The 23,279-nt window shown below is 34.2% G+C and overlaps 3 protein-coding genes across 7 annotated transcripts in view; 2 read left to right on the forward strand and 1 right to left on the reverse strand.

Moving 5' to 3' along the window:
• The first annotated feature begins 438 nt into the window (after positions 1-438).
• LOC115439900 (cytochrome c oxidase subunit 6A, mitochondrial) lies at positions 439-2,456 on the forward strand. The gene is made up of 3 exons (XM_030163962.2): positions 439-670; positions 1,774-1,922; positions 2,278-2,456. The coding sequence occupies exons 1-3, from the start codon at positions 580-582 to the stop codon at positions 2,362-2,364; spliced, it is 327 nt and encodes a 108-aa protein (XP_030019822.1). The 5' UTR covers positions 439-579; the 3' UTR covers positions 2,365-2,456.
• An 806-nt stretch (positions 2,457-3,262) lies between these two features.
• LOC115439858 (sec1 family domain-containing protein 2) lies at positions 3,263-11,703 on the forward strand. The gene is made up of 9 exons (XM_030163896.1): positions 3,263-3,574; positions 3,760-4,011; positions 5,369-5,674; positions 6,307-6,479; positions 7,044-7,270; positions 7,569-7,738; positions 8,899-9,173; positions 10,086-10,247; positions 10,510-11,703. The coding sequence occupies exons 1-9, from the start codon at positions 3,386-3,388 to the stop codon at positions 10,724-10,726; spliced, it is 1,971 nt and encodes a 656-aa protein (XP_030019756.1). The 5' UTR covers positions 3,263-3,385; the 3' UTR covers positions 10,727-11,703.
• Positions 11,704-13,382: 1,679 nt separating this feature from the next.
• The window catches only part of LOC115439836 (glutathione hydrolase 1 proenzyme), a 63,714-nt gene continuing 53,817 nt past the window's right edge, over positions 13,383-23,279 (reverse strand). For all 5 annotated transcript variants that reach the window (XM_037438438.1, XM_030163856.2, XM_030163854.2 and 2 more), the window contains 5 exons: positions 17,535-17,784; positions 16,722-16,912; positions 16,383-16,623; positions 15,984-16,097; positions 13,383-15,633 (listed from right to left, as the gene is read on the reverse strand). In XM_037438438.1, coding sequence (XP_037294335.1) covers positions 15,484-15,633; positions 15,984-16,097; positions 16,383-16,623; positions 16,722-16,912; positions 17,535-17,784 — 946 coding nt within the window. In that variant the 3' untranslated portion in view covers positions 13,383-15,483. The remainder of the gene's footprint in view (positions 15,634-15,983; positions 16,098-16,382; positions 16,624-16,721; positions 16,913-17,534; positions 17,785-23,279) is intronic.

The raw sequence follows: 23,279 nt of genomic DNA on the forward strand, positions 1-23,279 counted from the left end.
AATGCTAACTAAAAAACTGTTAATATAGAAAAATAGGAAATCATTAGCTTTTTGTTGTTTTATATGGCAGTATTTAAATAAAACACATAATACAGAAAAGGAATAATAAACCAAAACTAACAAAATTATCAAATTAACTTTAAAAACTAAACTTGAAAATGAAAATCCTGTACCTACAGCTATAATGGAATATCTGTAACAAAATAACACAAATAATATATTATTAAATATTAAGTACTGTAAATTATTTTCAATTTGCAATTTTTTTTGATATTCCGTCCTACATTTTTAATATATTTGAAATGGTTGTTTGAAGGCAATTACGTAGTCCTGTTTGTCCATGTTAGGTTTTCCTGAAAATGAATTTGACGAAAATAAACTGCTAGTATCTTGAATAAAAAACTGTAGATTTGAAAAAAATCGAAAAACCGGGAAGATGTCCCAAAATGAGAATTTGCAGTTTAAATTTTAAACTTGACAACACTGGGTGGTTGTCAAGTTGACAACAAGTGACAATAGAAATTTTAATCGACCAGATTTATTTGTGTGTTAAACTGTGAGCATATTTACTTCTCCAAAATGGCTACGATTATGCGAAGGGCTGCGATATCATACCTGAAGGCCAACGCGCGTTCCTCTACCCACGCTGCTACCGCTGGTGGACATGGAGGTAACAGAAGCTATCTTCTTATCTTCCCAGAAAATTATGTAACCAGATAACCTAAAATAGGGCTTTGGTTTTATCTCTATATCCCTTTTTAAGTTACGGGTTCTATGTTCAAGACATTAACTACCATGATGGATAAATATTATTTGTTCTTATGTACAATTTCAGCTAAAAACGCAAATATGTCTGCTGTATATAGCTTTAAACTAGTCACAATAAAAATCGATTTTCCTATGAATGTTAACTATACCTGTGTTTGAATGTAATTTTATCGCATGCTTGATTAAATCATGATGCTAATTAATGAATTGCATTATGGACAATTAATAATATAATATAGAGTTATATTCTATACTAAACCACATGCACCAGTTTACAAAATATAATAAATAATTTACCTGTAACTCGACTTAACTATAACTACTATGTACATGGTATTGGAGGATATGTTTATAAATTATATAAATGATGTAGGTAGTGACATTATTCATAAAGTTTATAAGATTGGTATAAGAATTGTTAGATAATTCAATCCATTTTAATGAGAAGATTCATAACTTGCTTTTTTAGATTTGATAAGCCACGCCTTAATAATGAATGGGCTCATGGAAGAATCTGTCAAATAATTCACACATCATTATTTTAGACTAAAGAAATAATAAGCTATTCAGTTATGTTTGCTAAATTGTTTCAACTTGGATACTGTAACATACCTTATATAGCATTAAGTGTAGCTTGGGGCTTTTTTTGCATGATGAACCTTTACTACTATAAGAGCCTAAATTACTCTAATAATCCATTACATCATGGATGCTGCGTAAGCTTCATTTATTAAAAGAAAAGTGTTAAAAAATACAATAATTTTTTTCCCACAGTATAAATTGCCCAAATAAAAAGTAGCCTATCAGTTAATCCGGGACACGGTTTATGCATTTGGTAAATTTCATTGAAATCTGTTCAGCTGTATCTGAGTTTATTATTAACAGACATGCAAGCATTTTCACAAACTTGCACATTTATAGTATTAGTAAGATAAGATATTAGGATAAAGAGAGAAAGTGCTTTATTTAAGTAAATCTTAACCCATTTGTTTTGTGTATTGGTAGGTGGCTGGAAGCTGTGGAGGAAGATGTCATTCTTTGTTGCATTCCCTGCCATCAGTTTGGGTATGCTGAATGCTTACCTGGGCCACCAAGAGCATTCCCATGAGCGTCCCGAGTTTGTTCCCTACGAATACTTGTGCATCCGCACCAAGGTGGGTTTGTAAATTGTTGATAGTAGTAGTTTAATAGTAAATTATGGTATAGTTGAGAATGTCATGCATAAAACTGTTTTCATCGAAGTCTGCCATACTGCTTATATGCAACCAATTTGATTATATCCTCTATAATATAACTCATGGCTTTTGCTTTCCATTAAAGAGTGCAAGCCAATAATGGGCTTTTCACAGTAAACATTTTCATAATTCAGTCTGGACATTATTACAAAATTAAAAGTTATCTGGGGATTCAAATTGTTTATCTTATGATTAATTCAATTGAATAAAAATTGTATTGAATACATAAATTTGATAAGCATAATTATTATATTTTCCTGTTTTTCTGTTCCAGCGCTTCCCTTGGGGTGATGGCAGAAAGTCCCTCTTCCACAACCCCCATGTCAACCCTCTCCCAGGAGGCTATGAAGATTCGCATTAACGGATTATTGCTTTAGGAATAGATGGAGGAGGATGGTAGAAAACAAAAGTAACTGTGTATTGAGCTAAGTAATAAAATATTGCAAAAAGACAGTCTTTGTTTTTGTTCCTATTTGCTAACATTAATATTATCATTATAAGATTGCTGTGAGGTTGAGTACATTTATTTCTAGATTATAATATCAATGATTACATTTCAAAGGGCAATATCTACATATTATGTTTCTTCATCTGTCTGAGTTTAAACCTAATCAAAATTAAACTAAATCGTAAAGCAACCCAAGTGCTCTGAATTATTTTTGTTTGTGTCCCATTAATTATTATCATGTTTCATAAAACTGAAGTTACTTGAAAGAGAGCATACCCTTGGGCACAAACTAATGTGGGTAAATTTCCTATGTTTTTATAAATCTTAAATTTATAAATAAAAAGAAAACGCTAATATTATGGCAATTGAACTCCAATCATTTAGACTATTAAATTCAATTCAATTATTTAACTATTTACAAGTTAGGACAGATTATAAGACTGCTACATACTACCAGCAGTCAGCACCTATAGTTAAAAATTAGTGATTTTCTAAATTATCCTTTTTAAAGAAATTGTGGTAATTTATTTGGTAATATTCAAACAGATTTTAGATGGTCACATCTGTGTGAAAGTAATTTTTTTTATTTGTTGTTCAACACGTTTGTTTAAGCGTTTCTGGACGATTAATTACGACGTCAAATCACAGTTGCTGACAGATACAATCTTGACAGTTCTTGCGATAGAGCGTATAACCTAGTAAAATTATAAAGTTACATCTTCGAGAGCATATTTTTTTTATCTCTTTCACTCTTACGGACGTTTCCCTAATCCGTTTCTATGCTAAAAAGAGTAGGTACTTATCATTTACATAAAGTTTGCTGTGAACATTTTTTGCTCTCTTTATTATTTTGAATACGTATGTGGCGTAGTTATATTGATCGTTTTTTTGGGTTTATCTAGAAAAAATGAGTATGTAAATGTGCCATTGATGAATGTCCAAGATGTCGAGTGCCCCAGTGAAAGAGTTCAATAAGTCCTGGTGGACGGAGGTTTATAATCGGATTATTGGTGCTGTCGTATTTCTAGACGATGCTAGCGCAGAATGTCTCCACTGGGATGGCGGTCTTTTCAATTTACTGGACGGAGGAGCGGTTGCCGTAAAAACTTTGTCACCGTTCGAGGTAAGAACATAGTATGTTACATCATGAAGATTTTCCAGTGTGTTTTCTTGCAATATGTCAGTAAAATTTTTCTATTTTGCTTCTCTTTGTAGGTTTCTCACGTCTCTGTAGGTTTTAGAGTGAAATTGTATGAAACAGTTCGAAATGGATGAAGAACTACAAATTTAGTTTTATAAAAATTGCAGGTTGCAAATAAAGAGCACAAGAAAGCTGTCTTCATAAGTCAAACAACAACTATCCAACTACATACAATAGAAGATATAATCAAACGCAGTGACTTTTCACACTGTACATTAATCTCATGTGTCAGCTTGGATGTGGTTTATTTGGAGCTAAATGAGGGCAAGGATGTTGGTGATGTGATTGCGGCAGGCAAAGGGCCTGCAGAAGCCACAAGACAGCTGGAAAGTATGTTGATAGACTGGATGGGAAAAAAGGTAAGCTTCAAAATCTATACTATTATATAAAGCTGAAGAGTTTGTTTGTTTGTTTGTTTGTTTGAACGCGCTAATCTCAGGAACTACTGGTCCAAACCGAAAAATTCTTTTTGCATTGGATAGCCCTTTATTCGTGGAGTGCTATAGGCTATATATCATCACGCTATACCCAATAGGAGCGGAGCAGTAATGGCTAATCTCAGGAACTACCGGTCCAAACTGAAAAAATCTTTTTGCGTTGGATAGCCCTTTGTTCGTGGAGTGCTATAGGCTATATATCAACACGCTATGACCAATAGGAGCGGAGCAGTAATGGCTAATCTCAGGAACTACCGGTTTCAACTGAAAAATTCGTTTTGTGTTGGATAGCCCTTTATTTGTGGACCGCTATGAGCTATATATCATCATATCATCACGCTATGACCAATAGGAGCGGAGCAGTAATGGCTAATCTCAGGAACTACTGGTTTGGACTGAAAAAATCTTTTTGCGTTGGATAGCCCTTTGTTCGTGGAGTGCTATAGGCTATATATCATCACGCTATGACCAATAGGAGCGGAGCAGTAATGGCTTATCTCAGGAACTACCGGTTTGGACTGAAAAAATCTTTTTGTGTTGGATAGCCCTTTGTTCCTGGAGTGCTATAGGCTATATATCATCACGCTATGACCAATAGGAGCGGAGCAGTAATGAAACATGTTGCAAAAACGGAGAAAATTATTAGTTTTGAGAGCTTCCGTTGCCTGCGCTGCGTAAACGGTTAAAGTTATGCAACAATCATGTATGAAGGGATTGTTCCACTTAAAAAGTTCTAAAAAATATATTATAAAACAAAGTCCCCCGCTGCATCTGTCTGAACGTGTTAAACTCAAAAACTACCCAACGTATTAAGATGAAATTTGGTATGGAGACAGTTTGAGACCCTGGGAAGAACATAGGCTCCCGGGAAACTACTACTTTTATAACGGAAAACTTTAGCCTGAAAAACTTTACAACGCGGGCGGAGCCGCGGGCAAAAGCTAGTAATAAATACAATATCACTGTAATTGAGACGACAAATTGATCTACACATATACTCACACAACATCACACATTTATCCCCAAAGGGTTATGCAGAGGTGCAACCAAGGCACCCACTTTACGCCAAGTGTGTTCCGTCCCATGATGTGATAGGGGGCGAGCCCATTGCCATATCGGGCACAAATTCTAGACTTCCTTCTGGATAAATTTATTATGTCACCATTTTATTACTATAAATATATTTACTTAATGATCAAACTGTCTATAGTCTATACAATATTCAACTTAATTTATTGCTGTTTTATTATGATAAAAGGGTATTAATATTTTTTTACAGCAATGTGCAGTACAAGTAGTCCACATACCAATCTTCACAATTTCACCAACTAATGTTGTGTTTCTTACACCACCATATGCTCAAATGTACCCCACATATGAAGGCAAGTTGGTGCCAGAAACTCTATCTGTAGACTTGTACACATTGTCTAGCAATGAGAGATCCCAAGTGCGAAGGTTGGCCAGTTGTCTGAACAGTATGATGGAGTCTTTGAACCTGAAGGAAGATGTGTACTTCATGGGGACATATAGCTCTCTAGTGGCTGGTGTTTTGGAGAATTCACCAGTTTGTCTGGCAAGGAGGAAGGTAAATATAGTAAAAGTTATTAACTCCACAAAATATAAATACATAAGAAGTTTAAGAATGCTACACAAAGTAAATAGGGATTCAATTGAAATTTGGTTTACTATTTTATTGTTAAAAATTGTTACATATATACCTATTTAGACAGATATGATATTAATCATTATTACATGAAATTCTTTAAATTTCTACAGCATTTCATGTAAATTATGGTCACTCTTTAAATCATGCAATTTTAATTCTATTTCGAATTATCATTATGTCAAAGCTCGTGTGACAAAACATATAAATTCAAGCTGTCACTATTGCTATATAAGCCAAGTGATGAAGTGGACTCAGAGACACTACAACAGAAATAAATGTAGGCATATTGCATGTTTCAAAGAAAAGAGTATTAAGTTGAGTTTTTTTGTGTGCTATTTGGAAGCATTTGTTTTCTATAAACTAGTAAAACAATTGTAAATTTCCTTCTCATATGACGATTCAGATGCCAAAATATGTACTTACTTATAAGAAGGAAATGCTTTCATATTATGATTAATAATAGTTCTACTTTTAATAATATTTTGTAAGCAGAAAATTATATGAAATAGATTTAAAAATTGTATTTAAAATATGTACTGTATTACTTTCAGATTTGTACAAATCCAGCATCATTAATAATAGTGGATCGGACATTAGATTTATGCGGAGTGACAAGCTATTCTATGGAGGCAGTTCTGGATAAAATCATGGCAGTGTTGCCCAGCTTCCCGGGACATTCTAATGATGTTGCTGTTGATATGTCTCCACTGTGCGAGGCCAATGTGTAGGTGTATTATTTCAATAAATGAAACAGCATTAAAAATTAATTAACTAGAAAGTTAGTCTTTCATATGCAAGCATTTGTCTTAGGAACCATTGTTTAGTAGCAGCTACTTGTTTTATTTTCTATTTAGCTGTAAGAATATTTTAGCATTACTCAAACCTGTTAAAATCGATCTGGCTTTATTCTGACTGATTGTTTCTGTAATCAGCAAATTAAAATATTATACTTCTCATTCTAGTACCCTAGAGTACCCTAGAGTAGTGAAACCCTTAATTAAAGCTATTTTTGAGCAAAAAAGGCCGTTGCGGGGCCTCATTAGCTGATTCCTGAGGGAGGTTTTTTTTCTTTGCGCCACTTGTTAGCGCTTACTCGCTCGAGCCCCATACTCCATACCTTGGAGTATGGGACTCATGGTTATTGTCCCATTTGCCCCCCTCCTCCCCATAAGCTCACCACTGCCTATCACTGCCCTGCCCAACTTAAATAATCTAACTTGTATATTACAACGTGTAAGCAATAATCCACACATTTTTTTTTACATTTCTTTCTTTTCACAATTATCAGACTGAACCACCCAGATGACATTCAGCTAGGCCCAGGGTGCTTGTACCACGCAAACGACGATCTATGTGTGCAAACATTCGATCACATGATCAACAAATCGCAGAAGGAGGTGATGTTCGACCTTTACAACAAGTTGTCCAACATTGACGTACAGAAATCACCAAGCCCGAAAACACTTTTGAAGGTCACACCACAGAGTGTGGAGAAAATTGTTACGGCTTCTAAAGGTGGGGGAATTTTAGAATAATAGTTTTTGTTTGCTCTGTCACTGTGCAAATGAACAAAGGAATAATAGTCCACTGGATCCATGCCTTTTTAAGGATATATTTAACCCACGATTTATACAGATCTATCATCCTAATTAAAAAAAAAGTATATACGTTATTTATTATTAGAAATGAATTTAACAAGGCTGAATATGATGGTTTGTTGAAACCATAACTAAAATGACTAAAATGAGATAATCTATAACTTGAAGAATTTCTAGTCTACTTTAGTACTTATATATTTTTTAAACGGTTGCAGGCAAATATGACGTGATCAGTGAGCATCTGGGACTACTGCAGCAGGCTTTGGCCGTGGTGCAAACGCTGAAGTCTCCCAGACGAGCCCAGATGGAGCTCGTCATGAGCCTCGAGAAGCAAGTTGTGCAGAGCCTCGCAGCTAGTAGAGACTCCACAAGCGTTTTACAGCAGGTATAGTAAACGGCATAAGTCGTGAGCACAGATTGACAGTGGAGAAGGGGGGGGGGGGATCATGTATGTACAAACAGTGCAGGAACCGAGTACACTATGAACAAATCAGACGAAAGTGAATAGTACTCTATGATAAATGTAAGCCAATAGACAACTAACATCGACTAAGGAACCAATCGCGAGGAACATGGTCGCGTTGGAAGTCAAACTGACCAATCACGGGTGTGCTCACCACTCATGCCTCCATCTACATACATAACATTTTTATTTTTTTTTTTCTTATTACTTCCATTACCAAATTTCATTGTAGGGTTAAATTCCAACGCAAACAATTTTTATGCGTGCAGCAGATTTGATTTAGTTTTTAATGCCTTTATTCCAAAACAGTTAGGCGGAGGCGTCACTACTGCATCCATACCTCCATTAAGATATGTTACCTCATAATGTGACGTCACCAGAAGTCAGAACCTATCGCCATATCGGGCACAAATTTAAACTCTTGTGATAAAAGTTCATTGTAACATTAAGGGGGACATGTTTAACGACTTTGTCGGCAATTTTATTGATATTATTTTATAATATTGTATTGGAATATAGTTGATTATACGTTACATTGTTTCAATGTTGTGTACTCAGAGTGTTTACGTTACGCAATTGTTTTCTCTCTGTGATGTTTCATCGTTGACATACTTTATTGACAGAGGTCATGTTACACTATGATTAATTTATACGGCATCCGCGCTTACGTGCCATTTCATTATTTATTGTCATTGTAATGGAAAATTAATATTATATTGAAAATATGTACAAGTTTTTGTCGATAAACCATTAATGTTTGCTATGTGCACATTAAACTTAAATTAAATTTTTTTGTTTGTGACCGTAGCTGTATTTTCTGGGTAAAATTCCATGATAGTCTAATTACCGTTATTAACCGACTTCAAAAAAAGGAGGTTCTTTTGATGGCTATGGACCAGAACTAAAACCTTTCTATCTATTTTTATCTTTAACCACCGAGTCAATGAGCTAACAACATTTCAACTACACAATTGTCACTTCCAACATTACTTTAGAATCTATCTATCTAATCAGCCCGTATCCACCCACAGCTGAGTATAGGCCTTTAGAATGCCAGGAAAATAATACCATTTTTTTTTCAGATTAGTCACCTTATAAAGTTGCGAAAAGACAGAAACCTACCATTAGACTGCTTATTGGCGCTTATAGTACACATTTACTCGTTAACTGGCACTGAAGTGTCGTTCTCTAAGCAACACGAGGAAAGTCTGGCGGAAACGGTTAGTGTAGCGATATTCGAAGACCACGCGAGTCTGTTGAGTGATCGCATCGTAACGCCTGAAGAGTGCCTCGACATATCCAAGAGTATCATGGAGAGATTGAAAGATGTGGCCCAGATGAGACGATCTTTGCATAAGTAAGTGAATTTGTGGTGGATTTGTCGCTACAGATAATTATAGAAAGATATTTTATATAAGTTAGCAACTCCAAAGGGACGCCAACACACACCCGCCAACGGCTCACTAGAAAACAAGAAATAAAAACCCGGCTCGCCATCTTTACCAAACGTTTTGTGTTCTTTATTTTTCCGACCACCATCGAAGAGTACAATAATAAGTGAAATTCAAATATATATGTATTATCATGATAGTTTTACATTATGTCAAATTTCCAAGTGATACAATGTTTTATTGAAATCTAGATTTTGCTCGCGACCCGCGTGCAAAAGTTTTTCGTGATAAAAGTCCCAATATATATAGTCCAAGGATAAAAAGCCTATATCCCTTACAAGGGTCTCAATCTCCATACCAAATTTCATCGAAATCCGTTGACTAGATTTTGAGATTATTGTATTCAGACAGGCAGACAGATGCGGAGGGAGACCAACAGTAATCGTTATATTATAGTAAATTTACATAAAACCGTAATGTTACTATGAACCTAAACCTTTCTCAACAATACACTATCTTTTAGTAAAAACCGTACGAAAATCCGGTTAGTACATTTTGAGAAAATTTATCACATACAGGCAGCTGTTGGGGGCTTTGTTTTATATGTGTAATACATATGTATAGATAGATACAATGTTGTTTGCAGGTCTATCCTCATGAACAGCCTTTTCAATAATAAAAGTAGCCTATAAATGTTAGTACACGGTATATTGCACGTAAAATTTGCTCCAAATCCGATCAGCGGTTTCGATGATTTACTTCTAAGTGATATCTAAACTTCCACACATATTAACAAACTTTCGCATTCTATTAATATTTATTAAATATTAACACTCGATATATTATTGTGTTATATTTCTTAATTTATTGCATTTCAGATATAATTCAGTATTAAAACAGTGCGAAACGGGCGTCGGATACGAGTACCGTGGTGTGTTGCAACAGCTGGTCGATGATTTAGTGGATACAGATAGGCCTGATTTAACCGACCTAAAACACAGGAATGAAGGAATAAAAGATCTTTTGCGGAGCGGACTCAAGTAAGTTTTTGCCTGGTTTCGTTTGTACTAAGTCATGTGTATACATACAATACATATTTGGTAATTGATGGTATATTTATGATTAGATAAAACATTTAGATACCGATCAACTATGTTTGTTTAAAAATAAAGCACAAATATCGAATATATTAATGTATCCCATTAAAAAAATACTTTTCATTTTAAATGGAATTCGCAATTCATCTGTTGATTCATTGTTACTGTAAAGTAATCTTAACTGATGCGAACTAATAAATTTCAGCATCCTCACAAGCAAGAAGACGCGAAGCACGAAGCATCCACTCGACAACCCGATGGTGATAATATTCGTGGTGGGCGGCGTCACTGCCGAGGAGTGCAAGCGGTTGCACCGCAGTGTCATCACCAGTGGGGTCGACAACACCGTCCTCATAGGTTCCACCAAGTTTGTCAACCCGGTGAACGCTATGAAAGACGTTCTGGCCTTGCAGATATTGTAATGAGGCGCTGTGGATTTTTAGTGATTTTTGTATATGGGATATTGACAACTATTGGGAGTTAGTGACTGAAATAGCCCTAAAAGGGTGACTGAGCCAACGCAAATTAAACAGTTCTAAAAGAGAAATCAAGAAAGAATTTAGGTTTAACAAATTCCCTTACATCTTAACATTGACAAAAAAAAAACAAAGGAGTGTAATTTGTAATACCATGTCTCCATTAGCTGTTATTGCCTCCCTAGAAATGCACGCGTTAACAATCAGTCCTGAGTATTACTTGCTTAAGGGAAGGTGTCACAGTGGCGAAGAGAGAAGACAGAGTAATTGATATATAAATTTCCGTAAAATATTGGCAGTAATCACTCTTCGTATACCATTTCCGTTGAACCATGCTTGTGATCACAAGATTTCACCTTTACCTTAATTTGAGCGCTGTTTTATAAAATTAAAATGTTAAATTCTGTCTTGTGTCTACGTAGCTGCCTCTAGTCGCCTGTGGTTCCGTACTTTATTTATTTATTTAATACTCACAAAACAGGTTACAATCGGGTACACATTGTATACAAAATTGCCTTAAGTATTTTAACATAATAATAACTCAAAACTTGTACATTTAAATTCCTTTTCAAATCTCCTTTCAATTAATGTTTTCAGTTCATTGTAAGATTTTCGTGCAGCACATATTAAGGATGTAAACTATGCGTAGTAATCAAAATACTTATTGTGTAGAAGTGCTGAGCTAAAATGTTATGAGTTTTTATTCCGTAAAATTTTGTCATTCAAACCAATTGGATTATAATATACTATTATGTTAGTTCATAGTGAAATTTTATAGCATTCTATATTATAATATTTTATTGTGAGAGTGTAAATTTTATATTTGATGTTATGTGGTGATGTATTTTATTATAGAATTAGTTTATTTAGAATAACTGCAATGCAATTACAATGCAAACATACAATAAAGTTTTTGAATCTGATTTTTGTTATAATTTATTAAAACAGCCGTTCAAGTATTACGTAAGCAGATTTCTTACAATTATTTAGCCGCCCCCCTAAATATCCCGCTTGTCAGCAAAAGTGAGCAAAGCCAAATGTTGAAGTGTATATGCGTAGGGCTTACGTCAACGTTATATGAATTTTTCTTTTAATGTATTCTGTTTTTTTCTTGAGTCATGAGCAGCAGTTCTAATTGTAGAAATAAGAAAACAGATTTATTATAGAGGACTTTAACGCAAACAATATTCATGTAAACAATCTTTACTGATACGATATTCAACATAGAGTAAGGTATAAATGTTATAATCTTTAGTAATATATACGTTAAATCGTCAACGGAACCGAAACGAAACAATAGATTGACGGATGAAATTTAGACTAGTAATTTCCCTACTTAGTTATTAGCGAGTACCTAATTGTATACATTGTTTGTAGGAATCCCTAAAAATGGGTTTCGTTTTCAAACACAATGTGTGGGTGGCCATATGTGTAAAAAAGTAAATAACTACTGCTGGCGTAATCTAGATCCCTCCGTTCCCCATGTCATCAAAAACAAGCAAAGCAAAGACCCTCGGCCTCCTATATAGTGCTTGCGTAATATTTAAACGGTCCAAAAAAAAGAATGCCTAAAACACACCTATTAGTGGAAAATTCTTGCTATTCGACAATAGATGGCGCTGTGTAATCACTAAAACCAACAAGTCTCAAATAATTTTCTAGAAACAACACGATATCCGCTTTGAATCCGAAGATTAACATAATATCTTTGGAATAACCAATGCATTTTCTTCAGTTGTTTTGTAGCATTATTCAGTAAATCTTGGTACGATAATAATTTTAAATTTATAAGAACACTCATCAAAATTATAATTTTCCTATCGGTTTTATGTCTCAATCTTTAATATATACTAGATAGATATATTCACTCCTAGATTTTTTTAAGTATTCGAATTATATACACGATTACATTTTAGTCGGAGATTTGTCCACCAGATCATTTTCCAGAAGCGCCTAATAATTATTGCCCTTGCTCAGTAGATACATGTGCGGAATTATTCATTTTGGCACTTATGAAATCGGTACAGATATATGGATAAATATACATCATCGAAGCAAGTCCAGGGGTGTTCCTACTTCCGTATAAGTTGTATAAGTGATACGGGGCCTCCGAGCTTTAGTCTTTAGCCCATGCCTATTTTAATTGTAACGGGCGTCCAAAAGTTCGCACTGCCCTAAAGGGCCTCCTACAAATTTTGATATAAGGTCCCCTCTAACAGCGCATGTGATAAGACCTTTTCTTTTAATTTTTATCGGTGGTGCTTTACAACTGGCTTATCTAGTTGTAAACGTCCCTACTCTTGAGGTTAAAATGTCTCCTTAGTTCTTTGTCTCCCGCTTTGCTATGGAGGGAAGTGGACAATTAATTTTTCCAACTCGTCCCTACCTTTTATTTGATAAATTCTTTGCGGGATAAAGAAAAAATAGGTTTTCCTGGACTCGCCGAGCTTTACTACTCGGTGTCATAAAATGCGAGCCACTACTGATCCTGGCTTACAGGTGTTGTAGTGGTGGGTGTGAGGGCGGGAAAGTCTCTAATAAAGTTCCTTGATGCCAAGCTATGTTACTGCTCAAGTCGTGAGGTAAAAATGTGTAAATGAAATACAGCCCATTAAAAGTTTATTTGTCGCTACCAATTTTATTGTTTAGCACATAAGTAGTTCGAGGTGACAAAGTGCCAGTGAGCAATTCCAAGAGCGATTTTATACAAAACTAAGACATCTAGAATTACTTGAAAAGAAAGTCACTCGAACCATAAAGCAATATTTTACATTTAAACCTTTAAGTGAATATTATGTTACAAAACGATTCTGACCATTAGCGACAAGGTGGTCTATCGCTTTTTGTACATTTACAATTATTTATTTTAAATAGAAGTATGACGCTTTAGCCTTCTCAATTAATTATACTAAGGTATATTATTTGGGCTCATAAAATACACATGGAAAATATTCAAGAAATATTTTTATTATTTGTATTGAGCGATATGCATTAATGCAACTAAAACTGAGATAAACTTGATCACAAAAGGCAATTAAAAAAAACTTTGATTTCACACTTTTAGTGCGTTAAATATCTACTTTGTAGGTGCTGTAATACAACGTTTGTAGGATATGCTGATGTAGTTATGTTTTACAGAAAAGTAAAACATAACTACATCAGCATATCCTACAAAACCGGCTTGTGTGCATCAGCATTTTCACTCTGAAATATCTTCACATTACAAACATACATATTTATAAATAATATAAATGCATTTACGGTATGAAATTCAACTGTAGGTATTCTGCGGTATATTTATTTTTCACTGGATTGAACTACTTACAATAAATTAATACTTGTGTTAAATACTTACTATTGAATTGCATCTAATTATTGCTAATAAGCGAACTGAATCCTAAGTCTGACTATACAGATTTTTCATGTTATAATTACAGATAATATGTCTTGCCAGGTCTTTTCTTGTCACTTCGTTTTTGGATGCACGCTAATTCGCGAAAGTTGTAAGTCCATAATTTTTTGTAACCCCTCCCTTCCTGTACTTTTTAATGGCAATTTTTTCGATATTTTCTACATTTACTTTGAGGACACTGCTTCCCCCGCGTGCTCCCACAAAAAAAGCCCTGTGTGATCTAATCATCTGATCATCTGCCATCCTGGGAGCTCTGTCCACATGTATGCTATTAAAACATATATGTATTATGTAGCTAGCTAGCTCAGTTGCACAAGAAAGAGCGTTTTGTTACATAATTTTATTATTTCTCGAAGTTAATTGTCGAAAGATGCATGCTACTATGCTGCTTACCAGCGTGTGCGTGTTCCAGTCAAAAATATTTCACTTACTTAAAATAGAATGTCGACAAATCTTAAGTCACTGTAATCCATTTATGATGGATTTGATTTATTCCATTACTAATAAAAGTATAATTTATATTTGAATTACTATAATACATAGTTTTTACTTAAAAAAATATTAGACTTACAGAGAAGCTGATTTAACCAAATTTTGCATCTAAATTAATAAATACTTGATTTTAATACTTATTGTCTTAGTTAATACACTGTTTGAAGAATTGTTTATATTAAATAAAACTATTTTAACGAAAGGTAGTATAGCCTGGGGCTTCTAGTGGAATGTATAGCTACAAGGAACTAAGCGAAATGCCATGAGTAGCCAAGGAACATTAACTTATACAAAATATTAAAGGCATAGTTTATAATACACCTCGTCCAAAAATGTTAGACACAAAAAAAGAGAATAAGTATATATTTTAAAGTGTCCGGTTGTGTTCGGAATTTAAGTGTCAAGTCATTGCTTAGCAGATAAAAAAAAAATACTGTTTATTATCTTTAAACACGCCTGAATATCAAATAGATAGTTTTCACATTTGAGATTACTCTATCTATAATATCGAATAACGACTTAGCTTTAAAATAACACTAACAGAATACTTCAAATCTCAATACAAGCAATTCAATACAATGTCCAACATTGATTGAATACAGTACTGCGCATTTACTAATTAAAACAAACGAATCATGACATTTACATCATACTTAATATATTGTGTGGCCTTAAGTCACGGTTATAATGATAATCCCCACACTGGATACGCTACGAAATGTCCAATATTTACAAACTAAACTGGGATGAGCCTCCCACTATCACATGTTACATTGTAATGTTCTAGGCACATTGTTGTTCAGTCGAGCCCAGCGACGTCACCGCCTTTCCTGAAGTCCGCATTGGCATATATTGCTGTGCTGTTTCGGTAGAGGGCGCAGACTACCGAGCCCCTGCCGCGGTACCGGACCATGCCGTGACCTTTCGCTCTCAAACCGTCAACTACATCCTGCAAAAGGAAATTAAACGATTAATATATCAACTAGCGAATTTTGAGAATGAGGATTAATTTTTAATCATAATTATGTGTGTCCTATTTGGTAACTATTCTGATATTACGACACAAAATCTAAAATATACATTTTGAATATCTACTCATCAAATAATTTAATAATATCACAACTAAATGTTATAGAATCCATAAATGAGGCCTTAGTAATGTAAAATCTATATTTCAATGAAACATCTGTAAGGTCATATCGTATCAGTAGACAGACTTTAATGAACATTCAGGAAAACGCACTACTTTTAGTCAAGGAGATACTTCAGTGTCATACTACAAAGAGGAAGTAAAATTACCTGAATAATTCCGAACTCGTATTGGACTTCCATCGGGAATATTTGATGGTGGATCCTTGCTTCGTCCACTGCTTCCTTTATAGTTTGGTCAAACCACAACTTGCGTATTACCGCCTGGCAAAAACATAGATATTATTTTTGGGAATCATTCTAAATTGATTAGTATTTTATTATTACATTATTATAGAATAGTCTTAAATATGTATAATATTAAACTTAATTAACAAATACTTAATTATGAATGTTCTTTATTTATTGGTTTAGTATATATTTATTGTAACGGCCTTTAAAATGTATCAATAAAATTGAAATAAAATGCATTTCAGTAATCACAAACATTATTTTATAAACCTGAGGGTCACAGATAATTTTAAGAACTATGCTATCTCAAGGTCTCACCAAAGCTGTAGCTGTTGTTATTTTGGTGCCGCCTGATGCTCCGATCACCATTTTGACGTCACCATTTTTGTCTACGATGATGCTGGGGCACATGGAAGACAAAGGCCTTTTGCCAGGCTCTATCATGTTGGCTGGTGAGGGTTCCAAACCGAAAGCGTTCTTCAAGCCAGGTGAGGAGAAGTCGTCCATAACATTATTCATTACTATACCGGTGTTTAGAGTTGAAAAGCCTGCGCCATAGCTAGAAAGGTACGATTTGGGGTTAGGCTGAATGTTTCATTGTCCATGTTTTTTTATGTTACTTCATAATTTATATGCCAACAAAAAAGCAATAGTTACTAGTAGTTAATGGAGCTGGTAACAGAAACAGCGTCACCATTGTCCGCCATAATGGAAATGTGCGCAGTGCCGGCGTCAGGTGGGTTGTACTCCATCGCACCGTAAGTCTTCGTGCTATTGCTCGTCATCGTATCGTTAATCTTTAATCTGGTCTCCGTACCGTATTCTGGAGATGTCACGTTGCTGATCATCTGGAATTAATTAATGATGCTCAATCGTTTTCTACATTAATTTCCTTATTCTAATTAGACTGGCTGCAACGTCTTTCCAAGTAGAACACAATCAGCCCCGGATCTAAGGGGGTGCTAGCCGAGGCCCATGCCCCGGGTAGCAAATTCAAACTTGGCAGAGAAATACATAACTCATAATTAACGCAACTTGGACTAGTGAGACATCCAGTACATTCAATACTTAAAATTATTTCCCGCTGGGCGCGAAATAATGATGATAACGACAAAAGTAAAAATATAGGTGCGCGAGGGCGGCATTTTCCAAATTTTGCCCCGCCCCGAAAAAAATCAAGATCCGGGGCTGAACACAATAGTGCTTAAATATTGCTACTGTTTTGGGTCAACATGGACGAAATTAACTGAATTTTGACATCTGTCCATGGATGTTCACAGAACAGTTGTATAACACTGATAAAATAGCCCATGGAATGGAACCATCTATCGCGACTACGTTTTGAATAGTAAGTGTTCAGAGGCCGTTATGTGAAGTGATGGCTGCTTGCTTTAGCCTAGCTTGGTAAACAAAAAGTCGAAACTTATTGTATTAGTGTCTAGTGCCTATTTAACTGGCGTTACATCTTACCTCTTTCAAGTCCAAATAGTCAATGTCACCAAGCTTGGTCCTAGTCCCGAAAGCGTATTTAAATGCCTCCAATATTCTGTGGTAAGTGAGGATCATGTCTTCCGTGCTGTTGATGCTGCTCGCGTTGAAGTTGTATCCACTGAGGATGTTTAGGATGTTGACCAGGATGACGCCGCTGCTGGGCGGTGGAGGTGTATACAACGTATCCCCATTGCGAAGCGGGACTGCTATGGGCGTCACAATTTTTGCTCTGAAATTTAGAAATGGTGCTTATAATAATTTTGGAAAACATCGATATGATGGGTTTCTGGATTTGTTCGAAAGTGTTTGGGATAATATTTTATATTATTTAGAGTTTAATCAAAATTACCTTGTTTTCCAAGTAGATAGGTACTTATTGTTGTACATATAGGTTTTTTTCAGTTTCTAGGCAATTTTTAAGGATTTAGACTGCAAATTGTTGAATGTTAGAACATATATATATTTACGGCAAAATATAGTTATACTTAGGTATATCCAATGGAATCCTGTGTATACCTATCGTCAGAAACCTTAATACATATGTACACCGATTATTCAAAGGTCGAATAATATCCATTAAATCATAACTATCAAATGCCTCGTTAGTAATAAGATTTCCACATCGTATGTTTCCGGGACCTATTCATCAGGCGTAATGAAATACTTAATATCTATTTCTACAAGTCTCTTGATAGTGTCGTGTCTAATTGAATTGTAACTTAACCCCTTTAATATAGATACGAAATATGAATACAATATTTTGAATACTGTGGTTAAATTATAAATAAAAGATAATGTTTTAGAACTGAGAATGGGGTTTCCATAATACAAGACCTCGTTGAAAAGATGTTCTATATGCAGCCTTCATAAAATCAATAGTTTAAATACCTACTAAGGCATTTTTTATATTTTTCTTACAGGTTATCTTACAACTATAATCTTCGAGGGCTTAATCTTATTTTTAAATTTTCCACAAAATACTTATTACATAACGTATAACTGACACAATTTGATGATTTCATAAACCATTTATTCGAGCGAATACATACGTCAACGAATATAAAAATAAATATGAAGAGGTGATTAAAAAGATAGTCGTATTGACGGGTTATAATAACGTGCCGTATCTAGTGACCTGAGAACAACTTTGTACGTTTCCACGGCAAGATAACTTACAAACGACGCGACGTGACGTGTACTTAACTTTATTTATATTGTCGGGGTAATTTCGGATAAGGGGAAGACCGGTTACAAAATACTGCCAAAGCCGATATTTCCTAACACAGCCTGAAGTGCCATTTTAGGATGTTCTTACCACAATATTGTGATCTAACTATAGTTAGGGATTACTAGTTAAATGAACGTTTTTCATACGATCCGATGTACGATATATTATATTAATTTTAATAACATCAGGTGGTCGGATCTGAACAAATACGATATGCGTCCAATACAATGGTCTGTTAGTTAATAATAAAGTTTATTATCGATTGGTTCACTGTTTACAGAATTTTCTAGATTGCGCAGGTTGTTATTGAAGCCTATGTAATGTGAACATGGCGTCACCTACCTAAAAATATAAGCTGATTACGACTTAACTTCAAAAATACATTTGCCTAATCAATTTGGTTAGCAATAAAGGTGATTTTCATACAACGATCCTTATGGTTTAAGAATAATTGGGTACTGTAGGTAGGCCCTTGCAAAAAAGGTGGAAGGAATGACGTTACATAGTTTGACTTTGCTATATAGGTACTACTAATCTACAAGATGAGAAAAGGTGACTAGAAATATTATTAGTTATTATTTATATGTGAAAAAAAGGAAAACAGTAACAATTTAATAAAAATATTATAGAAATACTAAGAAAATTCCTCGTCAGATCACATGTACCTACTACCTACCTATTTATTAATATTTAAAACATTCCATTGGTATATGATATTGAGTCACTTATAACAATACATTTAATTTTTGTTTGTAATAATGAGTAAGGCATCAGCTGTGTTAACAGGTGTTGTCTTTTTACGTACACAATGACTAGGTACGATGGCCTTTGTGCTGTTTTCTTATGAATGTTTTTAACATTTCATAAGAAGCGTCAATAATAATTTATTTAAATAATTAAATAAGTACACCTGGTGATCGGTATCATAAAAACAACAACATGATTATAGATTAAACTCAGTCCGTCTTATTACAAAAAGCGAAATAAACCTTAGCTTAAACCTGTACTAACAAAACCAGGCTTATCTGGGAAACCACGGTTTAAATTTGTTCGTATTACAAAACTCATAAAAACCGTAGACTTCTTAGTACCGCCATTTGAACCATGGCCTATATATAAACCACAAATAATTACAAACAACATTCGTTCAATACGACATCATTCAATCGCAACGTTCAATATACTCAAAAAAGAAAACCTTTTCATACAATGTTAATCATTAAATAAAATTTAGGAGTATAAAAAATATTCAGACTTGGTTATTTTGCTCCAAGATCAATAATAGTTGTAACTTCGATTGCAATTTTGTTTAGGTTTCAAGTTTTGACTAATGTTGTATTAGCTGGTAATACATCAAAATGCGTGTTACGAAACGTAAGCTTCCCGCGCATTATATGAAACCTTAACATTAAAAGAAAACTATTGCGGTGACTATTGCAAATACCTTTGAAATTTATTATCAGTGTCTTATTGTATAGAACAATTGACTCTTTGTATTATAGTGATGGATCAACGAAAGAAAAAAAAGATCTGAAAATTGGAGTACTGAGTCGAGTCTATTGAGTAGGCGTGGCGTTTCCAGTAGCTCAACGGCTTCAATATCCTCAATATCGACGGAATCTACCACGTTAATATCCATTTTCGATAAAAAATAACACGAGACAACGAAACAGACGCCAATTTAAGAGATAATCTGCCAAATGATTTGAAATTTGATTTGACATTTACGATTTAGACCATCGTCAAACTAGGGGCCGCCGAGGTTTAGGATTAGACCATCAAATAGTCCATGGTTTATCGTTAAACCACTTTTTGTAATACCATTTTTATATAAACCGTAATTTGCATAGGTTTAAACCAGAGTTTTTAGTTAAACCTCGTTTTGTAATAAGGCGGAGTAAGTCTAAGTATTAAGCTGTTATGCTTAAACTGACAAAATATAAACATCAAAATAAATATTGTTATCTTGTAACAAAATATAAAACTGTTTTTATTATTTGGACAGCAGTACGTACCTACGTATAATCGCAATTGACTTTTAACACCCTGAGATATCATTCTTTTACGTATTCTTCATAGCAAAATATCAATATTTTAAACATTATAGTGTAAAAACGTGACCTTACCAATACATTAATAGTTAAATATCCAAGTATTTTATGAGCAGTAGTTATCGATCGTCGGTATCGCATTAGTCACGAGTTTTATCAACATTTCACAATTATGCGTGCTCACATTCCCCTACGTGTTACATAATAGAAAATTACTTAAAAACAATCTAAGACGCGATAGATTTTTTTTTGATTAAACTATAAAACATTACCATATGGATAATTGGGAAAATTATATCAATCAACGCCATCTTTCTTTGCAAAGGCGGTTTTGGCTTTCGTGTTTCGCCAGAAGACTATAGCATCTTTGTACTTTGCCGAGATATCAAAGAGGGAAACAATGTATTTGAATATACACTTACGACTTGTCGATATTTATGGTTTACCACCTTCAGACGCATTGTCACAGTTCCAAAAGAATTAAAAAATTAACTAGAGGTCAGATCTTCGTTAGGGATGAATTACTTCATAAGTTATTACCGATTCCGATTCATATATTTTTGATTATGCAGTGTTTGTGAATACTATAGTCTGGTTAAGGACATCAAAAGCATATATACCTATTACATGGACAATCTATTTAAGACTATAGTTGCCTTTCAGTTGTCAACAAAAATCTAAATGTTCATAACACTTAAGTAAAACCGAATCTCATGACCATAAAACTGTGGAAAAGGATAAGTATTAAGTATCTACATGACCTGCACACAGATATACTTGTCCTTATAAGGAATGAACTTGCTCTTGAAAGCGGTCAAGATTTACTGCCTCGAATGTTGAACACTTATCTGATTTACGCGCGACATTTGTTTTTGTGACTCGGTGCGAGATTCGGAATTCTGATTTTCTCAGATAAAATGAAAATCCACACATTCCAATGTAGACAGTAAAAATGTCTTAAATATTGTATTACTTATTATGAATACGATTGCTTATGAAGATGTTTAGATGTCTGTAAATACAAACACCACTGAACAGATTTATATCATGTCCTAAACGAACACGCTGGCTACTTTCACCTGGAAAGTTACACAGTAGGATTTTATACCTGGAAAAGTCTTTCAAGCGACGGAGACCAAGAACAATAATGATATAATAATATAAGTGGAGACAAGTGACTTGCGAATGGGTAAAAAAATATTAGGAACTTTGGTCATAGGTCTCACATATGTGGGAGTCCGCTTGGGTAGGTTAGGTAGTTTGTAGTCACTGTTGTATTCCAATTAGAAGAATATTGGAGCTAGTGTAACTACTAGACATAATAAGACTTAACATCTCATGTCTTAGGGTGGCGAGCGCAGTGGAATACCAAACAATACTTTGTAATTCAAGGTGTTGGATGGTGTTTCTACTGTTTATGGGCGGTCGTATCGCTTAAGATCAGGCGAACGGCAAGCTCGTCTCGCCATTCAAAGTAATAAAAAAAATATTTGGAATAAACTATCAAATTGTTTTAAACTTCACAATGAACTGATTACCTGAATATAGCTGCAGTTCATTGCTTAATACCTATCGTCATATTTATACAGTTGCCATTTATCGTATCTTCAGACAAAAACAAGTTACCTTGTTATTGTTTTTATATCATTGATAAATTTAATCAACCGGTATGTAGGTTATATGTAATTGATAATTTTACATTGTTTATCACACAAATGGAATTTATTATAAATAGTTGTCATATTCCTGGACATTTAATAGAAATAACACAGTAAGGTTTAGCCAAAATTTTTTGAAAATTTAACTATTTTGTGTTCAAAAAAGTATTTGTATTATTAAGAAATGAATAAAAATTCTACATAAGTTACGTATTAGGAGCTAAATTACCCACAAGAAAATTCATGAGTTGTTATTTACATAGCATATGTAAGTAATGATTGTTTAGTAAAGTTTTTTTCTCCAGTTACGAAATAAGTTCAGGTAGAAAAAAAGATGTGACCGAACTACGAAGAAACAAACTTGCATCCGTGTTTCGATCGCAGTAGATTTTTTTAGCGTCGCTCAACTGCCGGCGCCACAGACTATATTGACTCCTTTACTGGCCTCGCAGTGCGCATGCATTTTTATAAAAACACTCACGTGAATATAGATACATTTCTATTAATATTATTGTCCGGAGTGGTCTCTGGTGGCTGTTCGTTACTAATGTAGCGTATTTCAAAACAATGTTTATCAGTTATTTAATGGTAACCTCTCAAATTAATATGATAACACCTGGATTATCTGTATTGTAAGCACTTACGTCTGGAACTGATATTGTTTTAGAATTATCATTTGATAAAGTTTGTTTACAAACGATCAATCATGTTTGGTTGTATTAATAACAAAATACATGTTTACCTCCTATTCATAATATAGATAAGGTTTACATGAAAGGTTGATTGC

Source organism: Manduca sexta, chromosome 14, assembly GCF_014839805.1.
Source record: "Manduca sexta isolate Smith_Timp_Sample1 chromosome 14, JHU_Msex_v1.0, whole genome shotgun sequence".
Classification (NCBI taxonomy): domain Eukaryota; kingdom Metazoa; phylum Arthropoda; class Insecta; order Lepidoptera; family Sphingidae; genus Manduca; species Manduca sexta.